This window comes from Euwallacea similis, chromosome 16, assembly GCF_039881205.1.
Source record: "Euwallacea similis isolate ESF13 chromosome 16, ESF131.1, whole genome shotgun sequence".
NCBI lineage: Eukaryota > Metazoa > Arthropoda > Insecta > Coleoptera > Curculionidae > Euwallacea > Euwallacea similis.
The window spans coordinates 1,462,449-1,484,517 of record NC_089624.1 but is presented as its reverse complement, the minus strand read 5'-3'; the positions used below and the strand labels follow the sequence as shown (position 1 = coordinate 1,484,517).

The 22,069-nt window shown below is 35.8% G+C and overlaps 1 protein-coding gene across 1 annotated transcript; it reads right to left on the bottom strand.

The window, feature by feature from the left end:
* Positions 1–374: 374 nt before the first annotated feature.
* Positions 375–19,871, bottom strand: wg (wingless). The gene is made up of 6 exons (XM_066397762.1): positions 19,510–19,871; positions 12,631–12,893; positions 7,658–7,959; positions 4,069–4,262; positions 3,627–3,823; positions 375–1,366 (listed from the first exon to the last, which is right to left on the bottom strand). Exons 1-6 carry the CDS (start codon positions 19,677–19,679, stop codon positions 1,179–1,181), a joined length of 1,314 nt encoding a protein of 437 aa, XP_066253859.1. The 5' UTR covers positions 19,680–19,871; the 3' UTR covers positions 375–1,178.
* Between the last annotated feature and the right edge of the window lie 2,198 nt (positions 19,872–22,069).

Genomic DNA, 22,069 nt, shown 5'->3' with positions numbered 1-22,069 from the left:
TGGCCATATAAAAGAAGCCATATAAAAGAAGATCATCTTTCTCCCGGTTTAAAGAGATTTAAACTGTTTTTATCTTTAAGCTTAGATACTCGTAAAACTAAAGTGGCTATAAAATTTAATTATTACGTTTATTAAAGGGATGGAATCACCACGGTCATTCAAGTTTTTAACTTAATTTGGCTTGTCCGGTTTTTACATGAATGCACTTACCTGGTACCAGCGGCAGGGATAAATAGTGGTTTTATTCATTACCATTGGTAATCACTTATTTCAGTCTAGCACAATTATACCTCGGCTTGCGCAAGTTTAATTTTAATGTAAAGCGTCTTGAGTTATTAAACACCTTTACACTCGAGGGTGATAAATGAACGGCATTTAGAATTCCTAATAGATAGTTTATTAAATTATTCTATACAATACTTAATAATATACAGAACTAACATAAATAACTGGTTGAAAAGTAAAATTACTATCTACATGGTCTAAGATCTAACTATTTACAAATCACTTCTAGAAATTTTCCTTTCACATTCATCCCTTGAGGGCTCTCACAGAATGGTTTTAAACGATCCTTGAAGCTAAAAATTATATTGTCATTGGCACATGAAGGCAGTTCTCTAACTAACTACATACTTACGAAATAGGAAGAAAAACACGTTTCCTTTAACAGACTTTCAAATAAGTTACCTTAATAGGGGATATCAAATAGACTATTATAGACAATTTCATGAGATGCTATATGCTGATTCTAAAACGATATTTACAAGAGAGGTAAATAAATTAGAAATAAGTTAAAGTACAATCTAGCATTATCACTGGGCGTTATACTACGTTTTTTGCCAAGTATACAAGACAAATACGGGTTCTTCCTTACCTAAACTATTTTGTTCGTAGTATTCTGCAGAAATATACACGACATAAAATATATGTACAAAATTTTAGAGATAAGCCAATAAGACTGCATAGAAGAATAAATAAGTTAAAATATTCTGTACAGGACCAAACAACTGTTTAAAATACGTTTCGAATATCGTGCATCAGTCTTTCTATTATTTTTACACCCAAAATAATATCTGTACTAAGTAATACTGGTCAAGGGCAAGAAGTACATACCTAAAAAGATTTAGTGACATTTTGTGTGCAACAAATAAACCACTAAATATTTAATAAAAAGGCAACTAGACGCAAGTATGAATTTTTTTCTTCGTTTTGCATTTTTCACATCTCACTTCGCAACACCAATGGAATATGCAGTTGCACCGCTCAGTAACCACTATTTCTTGTGTTTTGTAACCTCTTCCACAGCACATAATGGCGCAGTTATCTACTCCTTCAGATGTGTCGTTACATTGCCTTCCGTAAGTACCTGAAAGCAAAAAAGAAAACTTTCATTAATATTACACTAATTATGCCGAAATAAGCAAAATTGATAAGGCGGGAAACAGTCGAAATAAGAGAGTGTTCCAGTGCTTCCTCCAATTGTTGTGTAGTTTCTTTTTCAAGATTAAATCGCTCTGCTTCTTATGCTGTACAGCACTATTAATTCCAACATTCATTAGTACATTGCAAAAGGTAAATACTTGAACTAAATGCGGTATAAATAAATTAGTAACAACAATCTTCTAGCAAAATCAATACAGATATTTTTTAGGTTAGGATAACAGGAACAAAAGAAACGTCTGGGCGGAGCTTCGCACCAAAATTATCCTATCTCTCTCTGAGTCATATGACTTTGAAAGCCGAGGCAAAGATAGATATACTGTTTCAACTGTTCGGCTGCGACACTCGTCGCCGAACAATCAATCGTCGGATCTACGTTGCATATATGATATCTTTATCTAGCGTTCGGCTCAACGTTTTGGTACTTTGTCTTACTTACGGTAACCGATTGACCTACTTGTCTTCAGGACTATCTCTTTGTTAAATAGGACATCTCCTTAAACTGGCGCTAAAACACATGGCGATGGAATGTCTGGAATGTTGACATGACCTATATTTGAAAGCGCCATGTTTTTTGCCCTTTAATAGGCCATCTTTATTCACCTTTAAATGACCTTCACAGGGGAACGTGAAAATAATCGGTCCTTTAGCTCGGAATGTAATAACAGTTTTCAGAGAATTTTTCAGAAAACTAAATAAGGTTATATATGTCTACTTAATTATATTATCATATATGTACATATAACATAATTAAATATAAATATTCTTTTGTTCATAAATTCATGGAATTATAGGTATACTTCCCTGAATTTAGAAGGTAAATTTTTTCGTTGGAGTTTTTACTACATTTCTATTAAATCAGTATGATATTACCTTCATGTTGCGTCAAATAACTCTTTTATTGACATCAGAGTACTAAATGTCGAGTGAATATTCATAGAGTATCTTTAAAGTAAGAAAATATTTAAAATAAAAGGTAAGAGTTCTGACGTTACGCTTACAACTGCGGTGGATATTACCAAAAGCAATGTTAATGCGCTTCAAGCGCGAATTAAGCATGTGCGCTAATGCTTTACCCTCCACCACCAGGAGAAGTACGAAGAAATGCTATCCAGTTACTGCTTCAACCAACACTTTAGAGTCATCAAGGGATTTTATCTTGTGATTTAATCCTTGACGAAATCATGAAAGTCCTGCAGAAGATTGTTGGAAATAGCCGTTAGAATTATCGTGGATGAGAAAAATGTAGACACAGTTAGAAAGGGCAATAAGTTAGAACAGGTTATTGAAACATAAGTATAGACGGCAGCTGACCCTAATGTGACCTATAGAGCTTGTGATTTAAAATGAGAAAAATGCTTATTGGTTCAAATGCAGTATGTTCCATAAATGCTTAACGTCAAAATATTAGGGGCAAACTCCTAATACTCCCATCGTAGATGCATAACATCTCAGCTCACAATGAAAATTTGCAAGACAAGTGTTGCTTTAAACACAAATCCCCTTTATTCGTCAGGGGTGATGAGAACCACCACACACTACTTTCTTCCCCTTCCGAATCATTAAGAGCGAATAGTAAGGAGGGCAACATACAAAGTTAAACAAGTGGGACTGGAAGACTCACACTCGTTCAATGAAGCTCAAGAAGCAGTTCCAGCCGACGGATGGGTATAAGAGGACGGTGTGCCATTTGGAACAATAGTTGAGAATCAGAGAACTTTAGAAAACGTGAATTCGTTAGACTTGATTATTGAGGCAACTAAAATAATTATCTCTAATTATCCAGAAGAAACTAATATTTATAAGATAATGAAAAACCGATGGAAGATATCAAAATCCAGGTGTAAAGCAATTATAATCAATCAACCGAAACCTGATATTTTCGAAGATAGTATTCAGGAAGTATTTTCAAAAGGGTATATAGAAATAGAGAATTATTCTTGAGAAGGCGTTGATTTTCTTATCAAAAAGGCAAATTATACCCTGTTGAACGCGTATAAAGAGGTTTCTTCTGATAACTTTTAGGTTTAAATATGTATGTGGGGATAAAACCGTTGTATTGTTTATTTACAAAATGAGATACCTTGGACCCTGTAAATGTCTAATATTCAGAGTTATTGAAATCGTCACAGAGTTGCAAATTTGAAAAATACCAAATATACATTTCTTGGTGTACTGGCACTCACCTTGAATACCCAATCCAGGATTCCTGTCACAAAATCCAGGTGACATTTCGTAGTATACAAGATCTTCCATTCCTGGAGGCTTCAACTCCGAGTTGTACGGTTTCAACTGGAAACCATATTTGTGTTTCCTTTTGTTTTCCCTCTTTGTGTGGAGGCTGTTCGTCATTATGCTGTTTGATTGTGAATTTTTCGGTAACCTGAAACAATAAATATGATGTTCCAAAAATATTTTAAACCATTTCAGGTGATGATAAATACGAAGGAAATAATTGTGAAAAATTGGTAGGTTCAAACAAGGTCAACAGTTATGCAACTGTTGGAATTTCTTCTGGCTAACTCGCTACCCTTCAAATACTCTTAATAAATCAGAGCTGACGTCATTTTTCTACAACTCTTTCTTCTTTTGAATGGTACCCTTATTATTATATTCAATATATCTTACCGGTTGGCATGATGTTTATTGCTCTTGAGAGTAGCGGAATTGTGTCCAGTTACATGCGTTGCCCCGTCATACCTGTCCTTCAGGAGATCACCAATGGCCCTGAAGGTGGACAACCGCATCCAGCAGGTTTTCATGGTGCAGGACCCGGACATTCCGTGACATTTGCATTCTTGTCGCATTTGCGATTGAACATGCTGGAACCAAAGGAAGGATAGATTAAAATGTGGTTTCTTCGATCCGAATAAAATGAATATGTTAAAAATATGTGACGTAAATCCGTGTCGTAAGTGAGTGTTGTGTGTGGTCCGAAAACGGGCACTGCATTAAAATGCATATTAACTCGTTCGGAGCGACCATTACTAATAAAGTGACATTTGCTCCAGGCCATAAGCTCGGATGGGCTCTTATTAAACCACGACCAAGTGATGTGTTTATTATTCTTAAGCTCTCGATGGGAGATTCTGGTCTCGTTTAGCTGTTTGCTTTCGTTTTCTACTAGTTTATAGAATAAGTGTTTTGACTATTTCGCAGGTCTAAACAAACACTCTTCCGCTAATTAGATTTCGCACTTTATCGCTCTCGGTGCAAGAGAGTTCTCTGGAAGCACTTACATAATTGCAAAGACTAATAAATAAAATATCGCAAACAGGTCTGCTCTTAACAATATCAGAAGCAGATTGGCCATAAAATGCCACACACAGTAACCTTCCTAGGTTTAACTACTCGGATGCAGCAATTTCACTTATCCATCTGTACGTTCATGTTCTAATATAGGGGCCATTAATTTTAATAGATTGTTTACCGCGCTACTTTTGATCTCCTTTAGGCTCTTGCTTCACTTGCAACTACTTATCTTTCGCTAATTAACATTGGGCGATAGAGTACCTACCGTGTAGTAAAATTAGAACTAAGTACCTACTCTAAAACTTTTGATTTGTATGAAAAGAACATTGGTGATGTGTATTAGCTGTACAAATTTAAATGGTATATATTTCATTCGGAAGTAGCCAATTCGGTTAATGATAAATAAAAACAAACGAAATTTTAGAAATAATTAAAAAAATATTGTAAATAATAAAACTTCAAATTTACTTAATGCCCATTAAGCTTATACTGATGCTACGGAAATTTATTTTACGAGTTTACACAGTTTAAGCTGACGTTTTGGCCGAAACTTTAAGCTTAAAGTTAATGCTTTGTGCTATTACAGATAGATAAATAATGAAATGAAGCATAAACAGTCCCAAAATGAAGCATATGAGCAGAAAATAATATAAAATATATAATATATACTATATGTAGTTAGAAATACGAAGGTCAAATTTCTAAAGCTCCAAAGCAGCCTCGATATCTTCAAGTTGATTGTTTAAGCGATTGAAGGATGCTACGGATATACCCAAAGATGATCCACTATACGCAAATAAATAAATCAACTATATATCGCACAGCCTCGGCTCACTAAATCAGATCAACAGGAAACTCGAAAGCCCTCGAGACACGTGTACCATCTTTCGATCTACGTATGATCGACTGGAGCACCCCGAAGACCGGTTTCGAGTCTTTAACACTCATCAGTGCGGTTCATATTGTTCGGCCAAGAAAAGCCTTTAGGATTTTCAATGCTCAATGGCATAATCCGAGACAGAACTTCAGATATATTAACGACCATCTAAAATACTTTTCCCCACGTCAACACTGAGTATAAAATGGACACAAAATCAAATATCTTCTGAGAAATTGCAAGCGGAGAAGGGAATTAAAAGAAGTAATCTAAATTTTAATAGATACAATATTTGTAAAATCTTTAAAATCTTATGAAGCAAAGTTTTCCTTGGGATCAATTGGGACCTCCAGATATCATTAAAATTCCTTGGATTTTAACCATCTGAGAAAATAATTTGACAATACGTAAATCAACTTATGAGAAACTAGATGAAGTCCCAGGACATTTTTAAAATAACTAGTGAAATATAATAATTTCAAAATAGTCTTTCGTGAATGTCTAGCTTTTCGAGTTGTACTTAAATGTCTTTGCCAATGCCCGATTCCTAATTGAGAACTAATGATAAATAATTTTTATAACTTTCAATCTTATTCTTCATTACGTCAGTTTGTAGAATAATGGGATAATGAGAGATAGAGAATGAACTGTTATATAGGCAATAAAATTGGAATAATTTCCTCTGGCTCACTGCATCCTATAATGTATGAAAATAAGCTAAAGAACAAATCCTCCGTATAGAAATATATTCCCCTTGGTCGGCTTTGATTTCGATATGGTTAATGAGCTCGAAGATATCGAGCTGGGATTTATCAAGACCAATTAATTCCGCGATAGTCAGTGACTTACAACCAGCTAATTTTGGTTTATTAACACTGGTTAAGATAATCGGCTCTTGCTGCTTGAGTGCTTTTTAAGACATCTCATTCCGTCTGCCGTTGTTTGAGGAAGCTTGGAGCTTTCTTTTTCTGGTATATAAATTGATGGTATGGACAAGAAACATTGGTGGCATTTTTCTCGGAAATTAAAAAGGCCGGCCTTACAAACAGATTTGTCCCATAGTGACGTAGATGGCTAACTATAGACAGCGACAAGGAAACGCATGTTCTTTTTGTCACATTACCGACGTAACACGGTGTTTTCACAGCGGGCACTCTCAGAGACATCTGTACTCGACGGGGGGTATGTCCGCGGTCCAATCTTAGGCGCATTACGGTCTACGTATCTCGCATATTAATTTCACTAGAATTTCATCTCTTGGTAGGTTAATAACGGTTTAAACGAAGCTCATACAAATATGGTTTTCTTTGACGACTGCCTCAAAAATAACGAAAGCGCATAACTTTCAAATTCACAGTGACGTGAGTGTGCGAAATGTACTTTGCACACACTAGTGACAGAGGCCAGAAATTCTATTTTCTCGCCTTGACTAAATATTTTCAATTTCGTTATTTACAGATATGAATAGCATAAATTCGTATAAATAGGAATTAGCTTCTCCAAATGGGGCGCGTAAATCCATCTTCGCTCTAGCACTCGCTGCCGTAACTAACCGTAAGAAAATAATTGACCGGCAAATTAGAATTGGCATAAGGCCATCTTCTTGTACAAATATGCGCCATTTTAATACAGCGGAAAATTAATATAATCTCGAAATGCACATGGTATCAGTCTAATGAAGTCTTGATTCTCAGCCCATCAAAGCCATATAGGCGTATTCAAAGAAAAGAATCTCATGCACGCAACGTAAAACTTTTTGCCTATACAAAAACGACCCTACAAATCGGTAACGGACATTCCATGCGCTAGACCACGTCTGTACTTTTATTTAATACTCTCAGTTTCGCGTCCATAATCGTTAATCGAAAATAAAACCGTCCCAAAAGGCCATAAAACGTTTTCTTGCCATCGACTGCAAATGGCATTTTGCAATGATTTTTGCATGTATAGCATAATTGCCTTTGAAGGCATGTTGATCAAAAGAAACAAAAAAAAAAGAGAAAATATTTACTCGTATATCTCAAGCAAATCAAGTAAAAATTGCAACAATTTACATTGGTAAATAGCAACGCAAATATCAAAACTTACCAAACGTCCTGCCTCGTTATTGTGCAGATTCATCTTCTCTCTTAAGCTTTTTCCCCTCTCACCAGTGTCTACGAATTCTCGACTTATACCAACTCCAAAACCGATGTTGTCAGAACATCCTCCCCACTCGAAATCCCTGACATTCACGACAGCTCCCGCATTACCGTTGGTGAAGACTTGAGGACGTCGATAGTGCTTCTCACAATAGCAAGTTTCAATGGATCCCTCCGAGCACGCACGCGCGATTGAGTGGGTTACCGCAGCACTTGTGATTGCGTAGATGAATGCTGTCTCTGGACAACCTGAAAGGAAGTTATAAATTTGATCCTCCATATAAATAAGTGTTTGCGTGTACTTGGGCTACTGCTAGATATTTAAATACTTCTGCAAACTGCAGTTCTATTTGAGGTTTTGGGATCATAACAATGCCGTTATTTTGGTTGCGATATACAACGAAATAGAAGAAAGGTTTTACTGTGCACATGTCGGTGGCTACGAATTAACAGTGATGATTTTTGGCCAATAACGGTTTTTTTTTTTGCGATAAAATGCTCATTTTCGAAACATTTACAAAAATTTAGGGGAACTGTTATCATTGCAAATCCTTTAGAAATCAATAGAGAAGAAGCAATGACGAATTGCTTCTGGTAATGCGTAAGCAACCCAAATCATTGCAAAGTAAAACTAGTGACGTATATTATATTCTAATGATAGATATTTAGTTCAATAACAGTTCAGTCTTTATTGTCTAATGCAAACTTCAATGACAACGCAACTCGAATAAAAAGCATTCATTACCTTCCCCTTCTGAAACTCTGAACAATCCATGAGAACGAATAGAGAGGTCATACATTGTCATGCAAATACGAGACAGCTTGACACTTAATCTCGATTTTATGAACTTGTCGGCGATTGTCGAGCGGCATTATATACATCGTTATTACTTCATAAACATAGTGTTAATGGGTGTTTGAAGGCATTTTTTTCTCGTTGACTCTCCTTGGGTCCTGTAGATCAACTTACTGGTTGAAATGAGTGAAAAATTGCCCAATGCGGGTGGCGACCAACAAACTACCTCGCGACCTTTCGACAGGCGAATTTTTCAACAAAGGTGAGACACTCTGAGGTATTGAAAGGTCTATAAACAAAAATAATAAATGGGCCACTAATGGGGCCCCAATGAGCTGACACTATGGTGCGCGTGGGCCCCTCACCACAGGGGGCGCTGTTCGGAATTTCTTCTTTGGTGGCTTACTCCGAGGTGAACATATATAAAGACAGGACCGAAATCTTCCTGTAGTTGTTTCAATTCTCGCTTAAATGTTACTTCATTCCGCGGGCGTAACTCTGAACAAGACTTCGTTTATTTTTAACTTATAAGTACCCTTTTCAAATAAATGAATGAGAAATTGGAAAGGGAAAATGAAAATTTTAGTAGGAACTTTCGTTAAACCCGGGCCTGCAAATCAAGCCTAAAATATCCAACGACTCAATAATTGGAAATAAATTTGAAATATGCCCCTATTAAAAGCTGATAATGGTCTTTTCTCATTCATTGGGAACGAAATTTATATGAACATCCTTAGTGAAAAATCTTTATTGCTACTGTAGACCATTCGCCATTTAAGTTAATTAAGAGCTATCGGTTTTGGGGATCTTAAATATTTTAAAAAAGTGCAGCTTTAGAACAAAAAAACACCAAAACCTTATGGGCATTCCTCCAACACTTCCATCATTGTGCTTCACATAACTCCGTTCCACTTTAACATCACCCATGATGGTTTTACTACTCTTGCAACAATAAAATTTAACCTCCTGTGTTCAGATTGTTATTGAATGGTTCAGTAGATTTATTGCTCCCAAGGTGTGCCTTTATTCCTGGGTTATTCAATGTAAACGGTAGCCTAAATGCCACCATTAGCCACAGTGCTGTCAATTTGAAACCTCCTATGAAATAAGTATGCCACTTGAATAACACTTTCTATCACTATTCGAAGAAGTGCTTCATTTATCTCTTTTCCTGGGCGTTAATAATTTAAATGTTACAGGCATACTGTTGGGTTTTAGTTAATTTTTGTTGAAAACAAAGACAAGTACATACTTATGGCTCAACCAAATTGGCATGTCCAGTGAATCAGCACTAAACACAAAGCTAAAGAGCCCATACCCCATCATTGAAATTGACAAATTAAGAAAGCACAGCATCTGGACAATTCAAACCCTTGCTATTGTATTCTGTCCCTCCGACATACACACAAGTATATCCGGACATCAAAAAAATCCCTTTTATTTAAATTAGTTTGGGCCACTTGCAAACATCAAAGGGGTAGCCTGCCAGGGTTTAACCTTGTCGTAAATTAGAAGAGTGAATCATTTTTCAATAAGTAAGAGATTTTTTTGCGAATTTTTGATAGCGCAACAACACAAAATTTAGATTAATTTAGAATTGAAATTCAATCATTGTTCACCCTCTGGAGGTATTTGTCCCACCTTGTAATCATTTCATTCTGGTTCATCTCCACCTATTCACATCAGCCATATAATTACTTATAGATCGCTCATCAAGTTAAATACACGTCTAGTAAAGAGGGATAACGCCCATTCGATGAATGAATTTCGACATGTGACATATGAATGAATGGGATCGATGTGTGGTACGACTCGTAACGTGAAACCCGAGGGGTCGAACGGAAAACATTTTTGCAAACGTTTTTGGGGCGTTAAGGATGACTCCCCGGGGATTAATTGGGCCCCTCGATATCTTGGGGGTTTTATGGGAGAAACGCGAGAGTGGGTTTTTGTTTGTTTGAGGTTATTCGGGTTGATTTTTTTGGGAGTTCAGGTGGCTGCAAAGGGTGTCTTGTTGCAAAATACTCTATTTAACTGTTAATAAGCGATGTCTGTTCAGTACTTAGAAAAAAATGTGCAAAAAAGTGAAAGAACGGTCAGAAGGTACGTGGGAATACGACTTATCAAGCGTAAGGGCCTATGCACATCGGGAACAACAAGTAGCCAACAAGAACGATAGTAAAATTGGTGAATCTTGAAGTGAACCCCTATGGATTAGATGGGAACACGACCATCATTAACAGTGAATTTTTCCAAGATGGTCGGGAACGATTAGGAAAGAACCAACAAATTCAATTGAACTCGTTGTTACTTTGCCTGTACAGAGACGAATACGTTGGGTAAGACATTTGTTAGGTAATAAAATGTTTAGGAACCCACTTTTTAAATCTTCAATGCATCTTGGATAGGAACATCTCTTATATACTCCAGTAGAACCTTTTGGGGAAGAATCCCTACATATTGAGAGAGGAAAACCACTCAAAAGCTTGTTGTAACATATCTACTTATGAACTCTTCTTCCAAAACCTGATATTTCTTTTAGAAGAAGTAGAGAAGAATTTTCGCTCTCGCACATACATGCATCCTCTAAAGGAACATCTCAATGGACATTTGAATTTAAAAGAGGAATAATATAAGCTGCTCGACTAATTTAATCTACTGAATTTAAAGTAACAGTAACGCTCAATCATGTCCTGTCCAAATAGAAAGAAATACTCGCCTAATAATCGAAATATCGCTAAAGTAAACCAGACCTACAACCTAACAAAAACTCCTATAAGTGAATAATTCAAACGAACAACTATTGCTTTTTTCCAATCTCTTCTTGCGTTGATTCGCAACTTCCAAGTTAGTATGACTGCAGAAAAAGAGAAACAAAACAAAAGTGATGAATTCCCCGCACTAAAAAACCTGTAAGACACGGTCGATATGGCATAATAAACTCACAACTGTGCCCATTTGACAGGTTCGTATGATCCGCGTTGTTTATGGCAATGTTAACAGCCCGGAATGCCATGTCGCGTGCAGAAATATGTCCGCTATCGATACTATTTCAATTTTTTCGATATCGACATTTATCGGCCCATATAAATCATATCGACGACTTGGCGCGAGGCTGATTTCTACAGGGTGTAGGGTGCAAATTATTCTTCTGCTCGGACGGAAGGCGCCCTTCTAAACAAGATATAAGTTAAATGTCAGATAAATCAACACAAATTAAAATCAGTCGTCTCAATAAATAAACAATTAAATGGCTATCGGGTTTATCTCTCGCGACTTAAACAGTTTTAAATGGCCGACATGTTATTCAAATTTAGGTAATGGGCATCTATTAGTGACATTTCAAGATTTATTTTCGATAGTCTGTCGAAGCACATCAATTTGTCACTGAGTTAATTAAAATAATTCGAATGACAGAATTTAATCGATCGGGTTTATAGGTACAAAATTGTCGAATTAGGAAGGCGTTCTTCGAAAGTCAGTGTCGTGCCGAGAGTTTTGAATCGAGCAAACTTCGAATGAACTTTCGTGAAACGTAGATTGAAATGTACGCCACTGGAGGCCGCCACTTAATCCTTTTAGGCCTCTTGAAACTAGCAGACTTTTATCGGGAACCTATCTTTTTAATCCGATCAACGGGATCGACCGTGTTATTTGTTATTTTACCTGATCTGTCTAATCTAATAGCTTTAATTTGGTGTAAACCTTTGTTTTTTGTTAAGTACGTTTACATCGCAAACCTTTCAAGAGAGTTAAAATCTAAATTACTGCCGTGGCTGTTTTTCAGTGGATAACGCAAGTTTATCTCGTATGTGGACTCGACCTTGATCCGAATTTTTATACATTTCAAATCGTTGTACAACCCATGCATAATGGACAAATACCTGTAAATGATAGGTGTAAACCATCCCCGTGACATTTTCACTCTTTTTTTGAATTGACAGCATTAAAAATCAGGTAACCACAGAATCTTCTGAAGTGTCGGTTTCATTTAAGCTGCTTTACTAGCCTCTTTGAGTTTTTGATAAACACGTCAAGCAAATTTGGAGCCCCGGCTTAAAGATCTTAATCGCCCCTACCCTAATCGTTACGGCTAACAAAAAAGGACGTACTAAGCTACTGACCTTTCTCTACGATCTTCCCAAACAAGTTCTTTCCTTTAGAGAAATTCTTGGTACTGCAGTTCCATCGCTGGTTTTTGAACTGGTATTGGCACTCGTTTATAGCTAGATTTGCACCCCTAGCGATAGCTTCTAGTAATCCAGTGTTTTCTCTTGCCAACCGACGCTGTTTTCTTCGAAGGGTGGCATGTACTGACGCATCCATATAGAGAACGCCTGGTTGAGTAGGGGAGAGGTTGTTTGGTTCTCCAGCCTTGGCGATACCCCTAAAAAAAATTAAAAAAGTAATTTTAAAAATCATCCTGATGTTTAGTTTCAGATTGAGCAATTCATAACTTGACTGCTTTATCAGAAGATCAGCAATAAAAATACTTCAGTTCCTTTATCGTGATCTACCCCTTTCACAAATTAGGCTTTGGACAGTTGAAATATCGAAGGGGCTCTCAAACAAATAATGAGTCCTATAAAAATAACGCTGCCTGATAAGGGGAATTTATTTCTCGAGGACTTTTAATTTGTTCCAGAGATGTTCACCCTTAATTTTCATCTTATTAAATACCAGATCCTTTCAGGCTAGTTCGGGCTTTAAAATTATATTTTTCTTCTTTCCATTTCAATACATATATTCGTCATAATTTCTAAATTCTAAAATTATCGCATTTCGGTCTAATCGGCTGAATGTGACTATCGTATTAATCACGAAAAACTAAAATGAGGTATTGAACCCGCGGAAGGGTATTTTGAGCCACTCTCCTTTTAGAACGATTTTAAAATTGCGAAAGAAGATAGGTGTCAACATGACTGTCTAGAAAACAAAAATACATATTAAAATGTTAAAAAAATTAAAAATTATTGTGCTGAACGAGAGGATTAGTTCTCGAGATATCGAAGTTTGCGAAATGTGGCAAAAAACTTTTACGACATTTTCGAAATTTTTGGGGCATTGTGTATAATGAACAGCTTGATGTTAAGTATTAAAATAAGATTATTTTCAGGTCATTAAATTTGATGTTTCAGGAATTGTTACTACTTTATTTTCAATGCCAGACGTCTGGGCACAGTTCTTATCAGATCTATGGAAGCGTTGACACCTATATTTTCGTAAAATTTCAGATCTTTCCTCAATAAACACCGACTGCACACTTCTTCAGAAATCTTTATCTATTCCACTAACCAAAACTAATAAAAATAGTTAAAAACTGAGTAACAAAAGTGAGAATTGTCGGCAAACAAGAGTGCTATTCTATTTGCCTGAGGTAAACAGAATCAACCCATGGCAAACAACAAACTTATCGTACGGGTATTTGAAAAATCAATAGAGCGTGGTTTAGTGTTTAAGAGCGGCTTCGCGTTTAAATATTACGGCTTCATATGTCAATTACCTTTCGGTGTGTGTATTTTATTAATGGCAATTAAATGGCCAGAGTCGCGCCATTCATTTCCTCGAGTCTCCAGATAAATCTTAGGATAAAAATATGTATATAATTAATAGTGAAAGTTCGAATTCAGAATACCCTGCGCCGACAAAAATAAAGGTATAAAATGACCGTATCTCGAAAACAATTCAGAAAATCTCGGTTTCCACTTATACAGTAGTAATGCCGCATTTTTTGTCGGTCCAGTAAAATAACTCTTCAACAAGAATTTCAGATAAAAGATTTAACTTATGACCCAATATTAGAGAGTTTTTGGACAAAAAACCACACCACTAGAAACTTAAACCATCAGGTAAAAAAATAATTCACGACAGAAAAATGAATTCTGACCCAAAAATCTATTACTTGGACAATTTATGATTGGCGGTCCTGTTTAATAATACGGTCCAACGCCGGCACATTCTACTGAACACTGATATAGATCTACTATCTACCTTACCAAAAGAAAATAGCCGCAAATACGAAAACTCCCCTGATACAAAGTGATCCTCGCATGGCATGGTTCTCACGCGTCGCCTCTTACTTTCTCATTCTGGCTCCGTAACATTCAGATTGTCTTTTCGCAATTAAGATTCTGATAGTGTTAAAACCAGCATATTTTTTTCAGTTTTCTCACTGAGATAAATTTGAGATCATCTCTGAAAAAGCTACAGTTCGCTCGTCTAGTTTACGAGTTCCACGTGTATTTTCAACCATCACATACATGGACCGAGAAAAACGTGCATGTTCCTAACTGAGAGTTGGTTGATTTATTTGGTCACTGTGGTGGGCGGACTAAACTTAGTAGAATTCTCAAACTTTGATTTTTATGATGTTATGTATAGAAATAATTTGATTTGTTTCTATTAAAAAGCGTGTGTTTTTTGTTCGGCAGATCAATATCAGAACCTGAACTAACCTAGTTATAGATTGGACATTGATCTATGAACAGTATCAAACAATTCATACAATTGTATATGAGATACCAACTCACATTCCGCAACCAGTGGCAAGACGTTTTGCACCAGTGAGTTCAGTCATATAAAAAATTATGAGTGTGAAAAGTTAGATTATTTTCGTCTACTTTTTGTACGAATCCAGAAAATATCAAAGTTTTATTTTTCAAACGCAATAAACATGAAAATTCGTTTGCAAGTATGAAATAGGTAACCTAAATTGGGGCATTTCCCTAGTGTTGAATTCATGCATCCTAACTGACTAAAGAAATTTGAGACTTTAACGTTTCGCTTCAAAGATCCTGGTGAAACGGAATTGTGCTCCCCATGATGGAGAAGCCGACAGCATTCTCAGATTGAATGAGAGGCGTGAACCTTCATAATGCTGAAGTTAAAACTGAAATGCCACCACTAAGCTCTAGACGAATGGGAAAAACTGAGCAGTACCGATTAATTTGTACCATTGACGGTACAACACTCAAGTTGAAAAAAAGAAGAAAAAGTTGGAGTTAGAACCTATCTCTCCATGATGCAGAATATGGAAGGAAATTCTCTCTCTCTCTCTCTCTCTCTTTTTCTTAAAAAAAAAACTCAAGTTCTGAGCTGCACTGTGGGAACTTCACAACAATATAATTTATTAGATTTACTGACATGAAAAGTACTAATAGTGCCAAAATAACTGAGCACTTTTAAAACCCATAATCTATTTATATTGCTCATTTCCAATGGAAAACTTTTTGTTTGGCCTCCATGTAAACCCTACTCGGTACTGAGTGACTTTTAGAAAATTCTTTGTCATATCTGTGGCATGGATGTATTCATGAAGCTTTATAGGTAATTCAATTAATTGTCTTAGAGTATCATTTTTTGATCAATTTTAACCAGATTTAACTGGAAAACATTGCAAAACGCATTATCCATCGTTGCTGATTGACTGTTAAAGTTGGCGACATTTTCATCACAATGCCGTTTAATCAAACATAAACAACAGCACTATGTTTAAAATGTCAACAACTCGAACACATAAAAGTCCACTTTCTTCGTAAGTTCTTCCTGCTGGACTGGCGGTACCTAAAATGGTACTCATACATAATATGTATCTCTGAATAGAAGGTTTATTTCAAGCTAAGGTTCAATTGAAGTAACTCGGTTTCCTTCAGAAGGACTTTAACATTTTCACGGAGAGATGCGTTAGGTAATTTCTGTAACCACTTGGCGCACCCTGTATTATTAAAACGAAATTCCGATAATCGGTTTTCATGATACCCATTTACCAGTTAAACAAAAACCGGTGGTATTTCAGCGTTCTCTTTCCAAGTGCAGGCTCGTAAAAGCATATCCTGCGCCTTTCCGCATATTCTTGTCGCATTTACGGTAAAACCCATATTTCTTACCTCTTTGGCAGAACAATTTCCTGGCTATGCATGAGAAAATGCATTGTACCTGGTGTGTGATAAATTTTAACACATTATCTCTATTTTGCCTTCTGTCCCCAAGAAATACGATTCCGCACTGTCTATTTAAAGCCAACGATTTTTTTTGCTATTAGGCTTGTACCGGTTGCCACTACTTGAATGTTGGATTATTTATGGCATTCTTCGTTTATATGTGATTTGTAACCTTCTGTAGAACTAAAGCACGGTATTTAAGCTTTCGCATATTTTACGTGTTATTCCTATAAGGATCGGTGTCTTAGAAAAAGAACAACTGTAAACAGAGCGAAACAACTTGGGGCTTCACAGAAAATACAATTTTTATTGCATTCTGCTAGATTTTTATGGAATTTGGATAATAACAACACCGTAAAAACCTAAAATTAAAAAGAAATAATCTAAAAATAACATAAATAGAAATATAAATAATAATATAATAATAAATAAAGCCATTCAAATGCAGGATATCTCGAGATAAAATACTGTTTAAGCCATTACGAACGAACATTCATATGGAAGTATAATATTAAATTTATAAGAGAGGTAGTTAAATATATACTGTGGAAAGGATATGGGTGCAATAGTATATTCTGCAACTAGATCAAAAATAGCGTTCTGAAAACGCCGTCAATAGCGAATGGCATAATCACAAAACTGTTATGATTTTTGCGTTGGAATATTTCGGTTCTTTTTTAATTCAAAGTAAAAATATTATTATTGTAATGGAAATTTACTAAACTAGGAGAAAAATTGTTATTATCTGTTAGTCTTTGTAGCCTTGGCACATAGGCTAACCTTAATTAAAACTTGAATGACACTGAGAAATTAATATGCTAACTGAAGATGAAGCTAAACCGTTTCGGTCTACTCCAGGTATGGAGACGATCTAAGGGGGATGTAGTTTGAAAATACGTAAATAACACAATAGCTTCAAGGACCTTTAAGGGTTCGCAATTTTTCTAAATAAGCTTTGCCAAACCTGAAATCGTAAAACTTACAGTTTTATACCTGGTAGGCACCAGGTTTTATGATCGAGACCTTTAAAATCGATAAAAAAAACGTACTTTAGGGTGGATTGATCATAAAAATATAATTTTTTTTGTTGCTAAAATATAGATTTCTAAAATTTGATGCTTTTTGGACCTGTCCTTTCCTGGCTATATCATTTTGTGAGGTTTTCAGCTATTCATAAAAATAACAAAAGAATTATCTTGCAACAAATGCGACCGGTGTTTGTTTCAGCAATTCGCATAAAATGTAAGGGTGCGCCAACCTTCAGTCTTTTTAATTGAGCATATCTTTACATAGAATATTTTATAATCTTCATGAAGATACTTTGCTTTGGAACATAGAATCTTTCAAACGATGAGTACAGACTAATGGTGTAGATTCGATGCTTTCTTCCAGCACTTTAAAAATGTTTAATATAATCATGATTTCATTTTTTCTCATAATTTCCCCAACCGGTCCCCTATCTCGTAAATATCTGGTTTAAAAATCTCATATCTTAATATGATCAACATGAGTTTACTTGGAAAAATCGTCCTCTGAGGACACTTACTACGAAGTAATGTGATTCGCTTGTGTTCCACCTTTCGTTCATAAAAAAAGGATTCGATTTAAGTTTCAAGGTCGCATCACGTTTTTGTGAAATTTTATTGCCATTGAAATTTTAACCGATTTGAATCAGAAGAAAAGGTGGTATTGCTCAAAAATCGCCTTTTTCCAGATAATTTCTTCAAGCAGTCCTCAATTTCTAAAAGGTCTTGTTTAAAATCTGATATCTGAAATTCATGTTATAGCTGTGCAGTATGAATTGCTATTTCAATGAAAGATTTTCATTGGCACCTGGAAAAATTGTCCTTTGAGAACATTACTACGAATAACTGAGATCGGTTCGATCATGTCCCCCTTTTGTTAATGGAAAGGAGAATTAAATTTGATTTAAGCTTTAAGGTCAGTTCACCTTTATGTGGAATCTTATCGACATCGAATTTCTAGGCAATTTCTATTACATGAAAATATCAGAAGTGATAGTCGAAAGTGGTTTTAAATAGCAAACAACTGAAAGAAGATTCAGAATTTCGAGCCATGATAAGGATGATAAATCATTGTAGAAACAACGATAGAATAATAGAATCCAAAATAGAAAAAACAAAATATGTTTTTATACAGATCCTTCTTAATAAGATCCGTTAAAATTCTTATATGGTATTCTAGATATAAGCTAGAACCCTAGGTGATTTATGCGTGATATGCCATAATACATTTAGAAGGCAGTGAAACATAACATATTAAGTCGTACTGAATCAATAATAAGATAATTGTTAACCAGCAGCTTTAATCATTTTCATTATTGCACCTTTGACAACTTCAGTAATTGTTTCTGCTTTTCCATTAACGCACTTATTTCTTGCAACAACATAAATTGTAAAATTATATAAACTCTTTTTGATGAATTATTAATCTCACGATTATGCTCGTACATGCCAACATGCCGCAAAATCATAATTACATTACAAATACTATGCAATTTATAACCAATTTAACACATAAAATTGGTATACTCACAAAATATTTTTCAGCTCTAAAAGGCTTATGAAAGAACTTGAACTTGAAATGAAGTAAACGTTGTAATAACTTGATTTATCTCAACAAACGTTTCATGAACGAAATGAGTAAATCATCTAAACACACCTCTGTGAGATATTCGGCTTCCAAGTTTATAGGAGTAAACTGCGAAAATAATAAAACGTGAATTTTAATGTTCAGGAAATGTATCATTTGGCAATGGTTAATGACTGAAATTAAGTAACTGAACATGCAATACTTCGACCTTCGGATTGTCTACGGATAATACATTTGAGATATTTTTTTGAAATACATTTAGTGCTTTGAAACAGACAATGGAAGAGTTCCGAATAACATGAAGAAAGAGTTTAACTCTCGCATAAGCGAGCAACCTCCCGGTCTCGGGGTTACGCCGTATAGCATTCTATAATAGATGTAAAAATTGGTACTTCGGCAATAACTGTTAGTAGCAAGAGAGTGGTTTTAGTTGAATTTAATGTTACATACCACCACATGGAGCCCTTTCCCCTGTTCTTGTTCCTCGCAGAGGGTCCGAGTGTCAACTCAGCACCCGCAGTCCTCACAGCACAAGTTAAAAAAAATCCCGAAAAACATATCACAAAACACGCTATCCTTATCACGAAATCGTCCATTCTTGTGCCGGTGCCAAGTCTCATTTTGCCCCCGTGACTGACTTCTTATCACAACTAGCGATAGCGGCGATCACATCAAGTGGGGGTGCGTGTGGACTAATCACGGTGACGAAATAATCACTTGTGACGCGTCAATATATCACGAGCGGGTGTGCGTTGCCGATCATCCGCAAAAAATAAACAATTCTGTGCACCTCGGTATTTACTTTGAACCATCAACTGGACCAAACGTAGGGATGCTGCCTCCGGTTGCCGAACATTCACGAACGCTGCCGAATCGGTGCGTTCAAAGGAGGAGTTTTGGTTTTGCAGTGCTTTCGCTTGTTCTCTGCACGTGGGAAAAATAGCACGTGGAACTCGGCGCCGCCTCTGATCTTTTTCTCCGCCAACGGAACGGCGCCTTTACACCTTGGGCGTGGCCCGGTGCCGCCATTGCTCCGAGCGAAGATGAAGAAGTTTCGGATTCTTTGCGGATGATCTTCGAGGTTGGGTTAGTATCCTTTGAGGAATGCTTTTGTTCGCCGGGATGCGGGGTGGGATTTTTCGAATTACTTGTCATTAGTTTACCGCTCTGGTATTAGCTACTATTTTTGTGAAGAATCCACCGAGTTATGCCGGTTATCATGTGGAACTTCACATGGGATTTTTAAATAGTCCTCCGACGTAGGAAATTATTGGTGAAGAATGGCAGATAAGATGCTCGCACCCCTTTATCGAGATATTCAGCAGAATTTCAAAAAAGTGTTAAATAAAGAAGTTTTGGGACTTTGGTGACATTTTAATTTTATAATAATTTTACATATACGCGGCCAAAATTTTTCATAAAATTCAATTAAATAAATTGAACTCATTTTTCTTTCGATATAAAACGCTATCTATTTTATTTTGGTTTTCGATTCGCACAAATATAGCTTGAGTAACAATAGTAACTCAATTCACAAAGTAGGTGAGGATCTCCAGCAACCTCCAAAGGAAATCGTCACATCAAAACGAAATTATTGGACCAACTTTTCTCCAAGAAAATTTAATGAAGCACTTCTTTTTGTCAAACCAACCATTGTATTGGTGTCATCAAGTGGCTTCCAATATATTCACATTTGGTCATTTTAACCTTTCATTAAGATCAATCGAAGTTGCTAATAAGTCATTGAAGAATATTGAAAAAACAGCTTATCACTGGAGGGCAGTGACATTTCCAAGGAAAGATTTCATTACCTTCATTAGGAATTTCAAAAAAGGCATTGGTATTATCTTGCTAATAACAACCAGAGCTCAAATTCGCAGGTAATATACATATTCGACATCGGATGATGTGTTCATAATTTGGGAACACATCTAATTTCATATTTTGGATTAAAATTATTGAAGTACCTTAATGTACATATTTAATAATCAAGGACGAAATATTTTTCTTAAAGGACTTTCTAACTAAAGCTTAAAAAAAACCTGAACTAACCTGAACTAAAGCTTCAAATAACTATTTGAACTTGATAAACTTATCAGGAAGGGAGAGGACCAAATGATCACTATAAAACACAGAGACAATACAGGATCGTTTAATAGTTATTTGAAGTCTAAAATACTTAAAAATGGTCTGAGAATGTTATTCAAGTGGTAGTTATCGATAATAGAAAACTGCTCAACCTCATAAAATTGACTCAAAGATTTAGTCGCAATTTGTAATTTGTCAACATCATGGTATTAAGTTATTTTTTTATTTATATTTTGAGAAAGCCTGTACATATTTTTAATTTCAAAACATTATCTTAAAGATTACAAAAATATTCGTTTTTCAGCTAAACGACATTGCCCATTATGTAAAAAAGTATTGGCAACTTCAATATATCAGAAGAGACACCTTGCACACTATTTCATTTTTAGGTTTACTATTTCTTCTAAGAACATCGAAATACCGCACTCTGAACTCTTCAACCCGCCGAAAGACATGCTCCAAGTATCAGACCTCCTCGATCATAATCTTCAGCTTATTAAGCAGAAACAACTAATGCTAATTCAATAATGATACCTTCCTTTGTTATTCTAAGCTGAGCAAATGGCTTATCGCCACCAGCTATCTACAAATGCTCCGTTAATAATTGCTTTTTTACAGCTCCCTTTTGTTTAATTCTCAAATAGAAAAAGGCAACGTTAGATGTTGCGTTTTAATTGTGCCTTATTATTTTAGGTAGTTTTAGGCATTCTTTTGACGCAAATTGAAAATTACACCTGAGGTTCTCACGGTTCTTGATTGCCTGAGTCATTGTTCGAGTGTATAAAACAATGAAAAATTGAAATATTGAAACAGGCGTTTTCGAAGCTCCCCGTTCTTGAAATAGCTGAACTGCCCATATCTTCACCTTTCTTTTTGTGGGATACTACACCTGGAGACCACAACGAATTAGACACATCGTAAA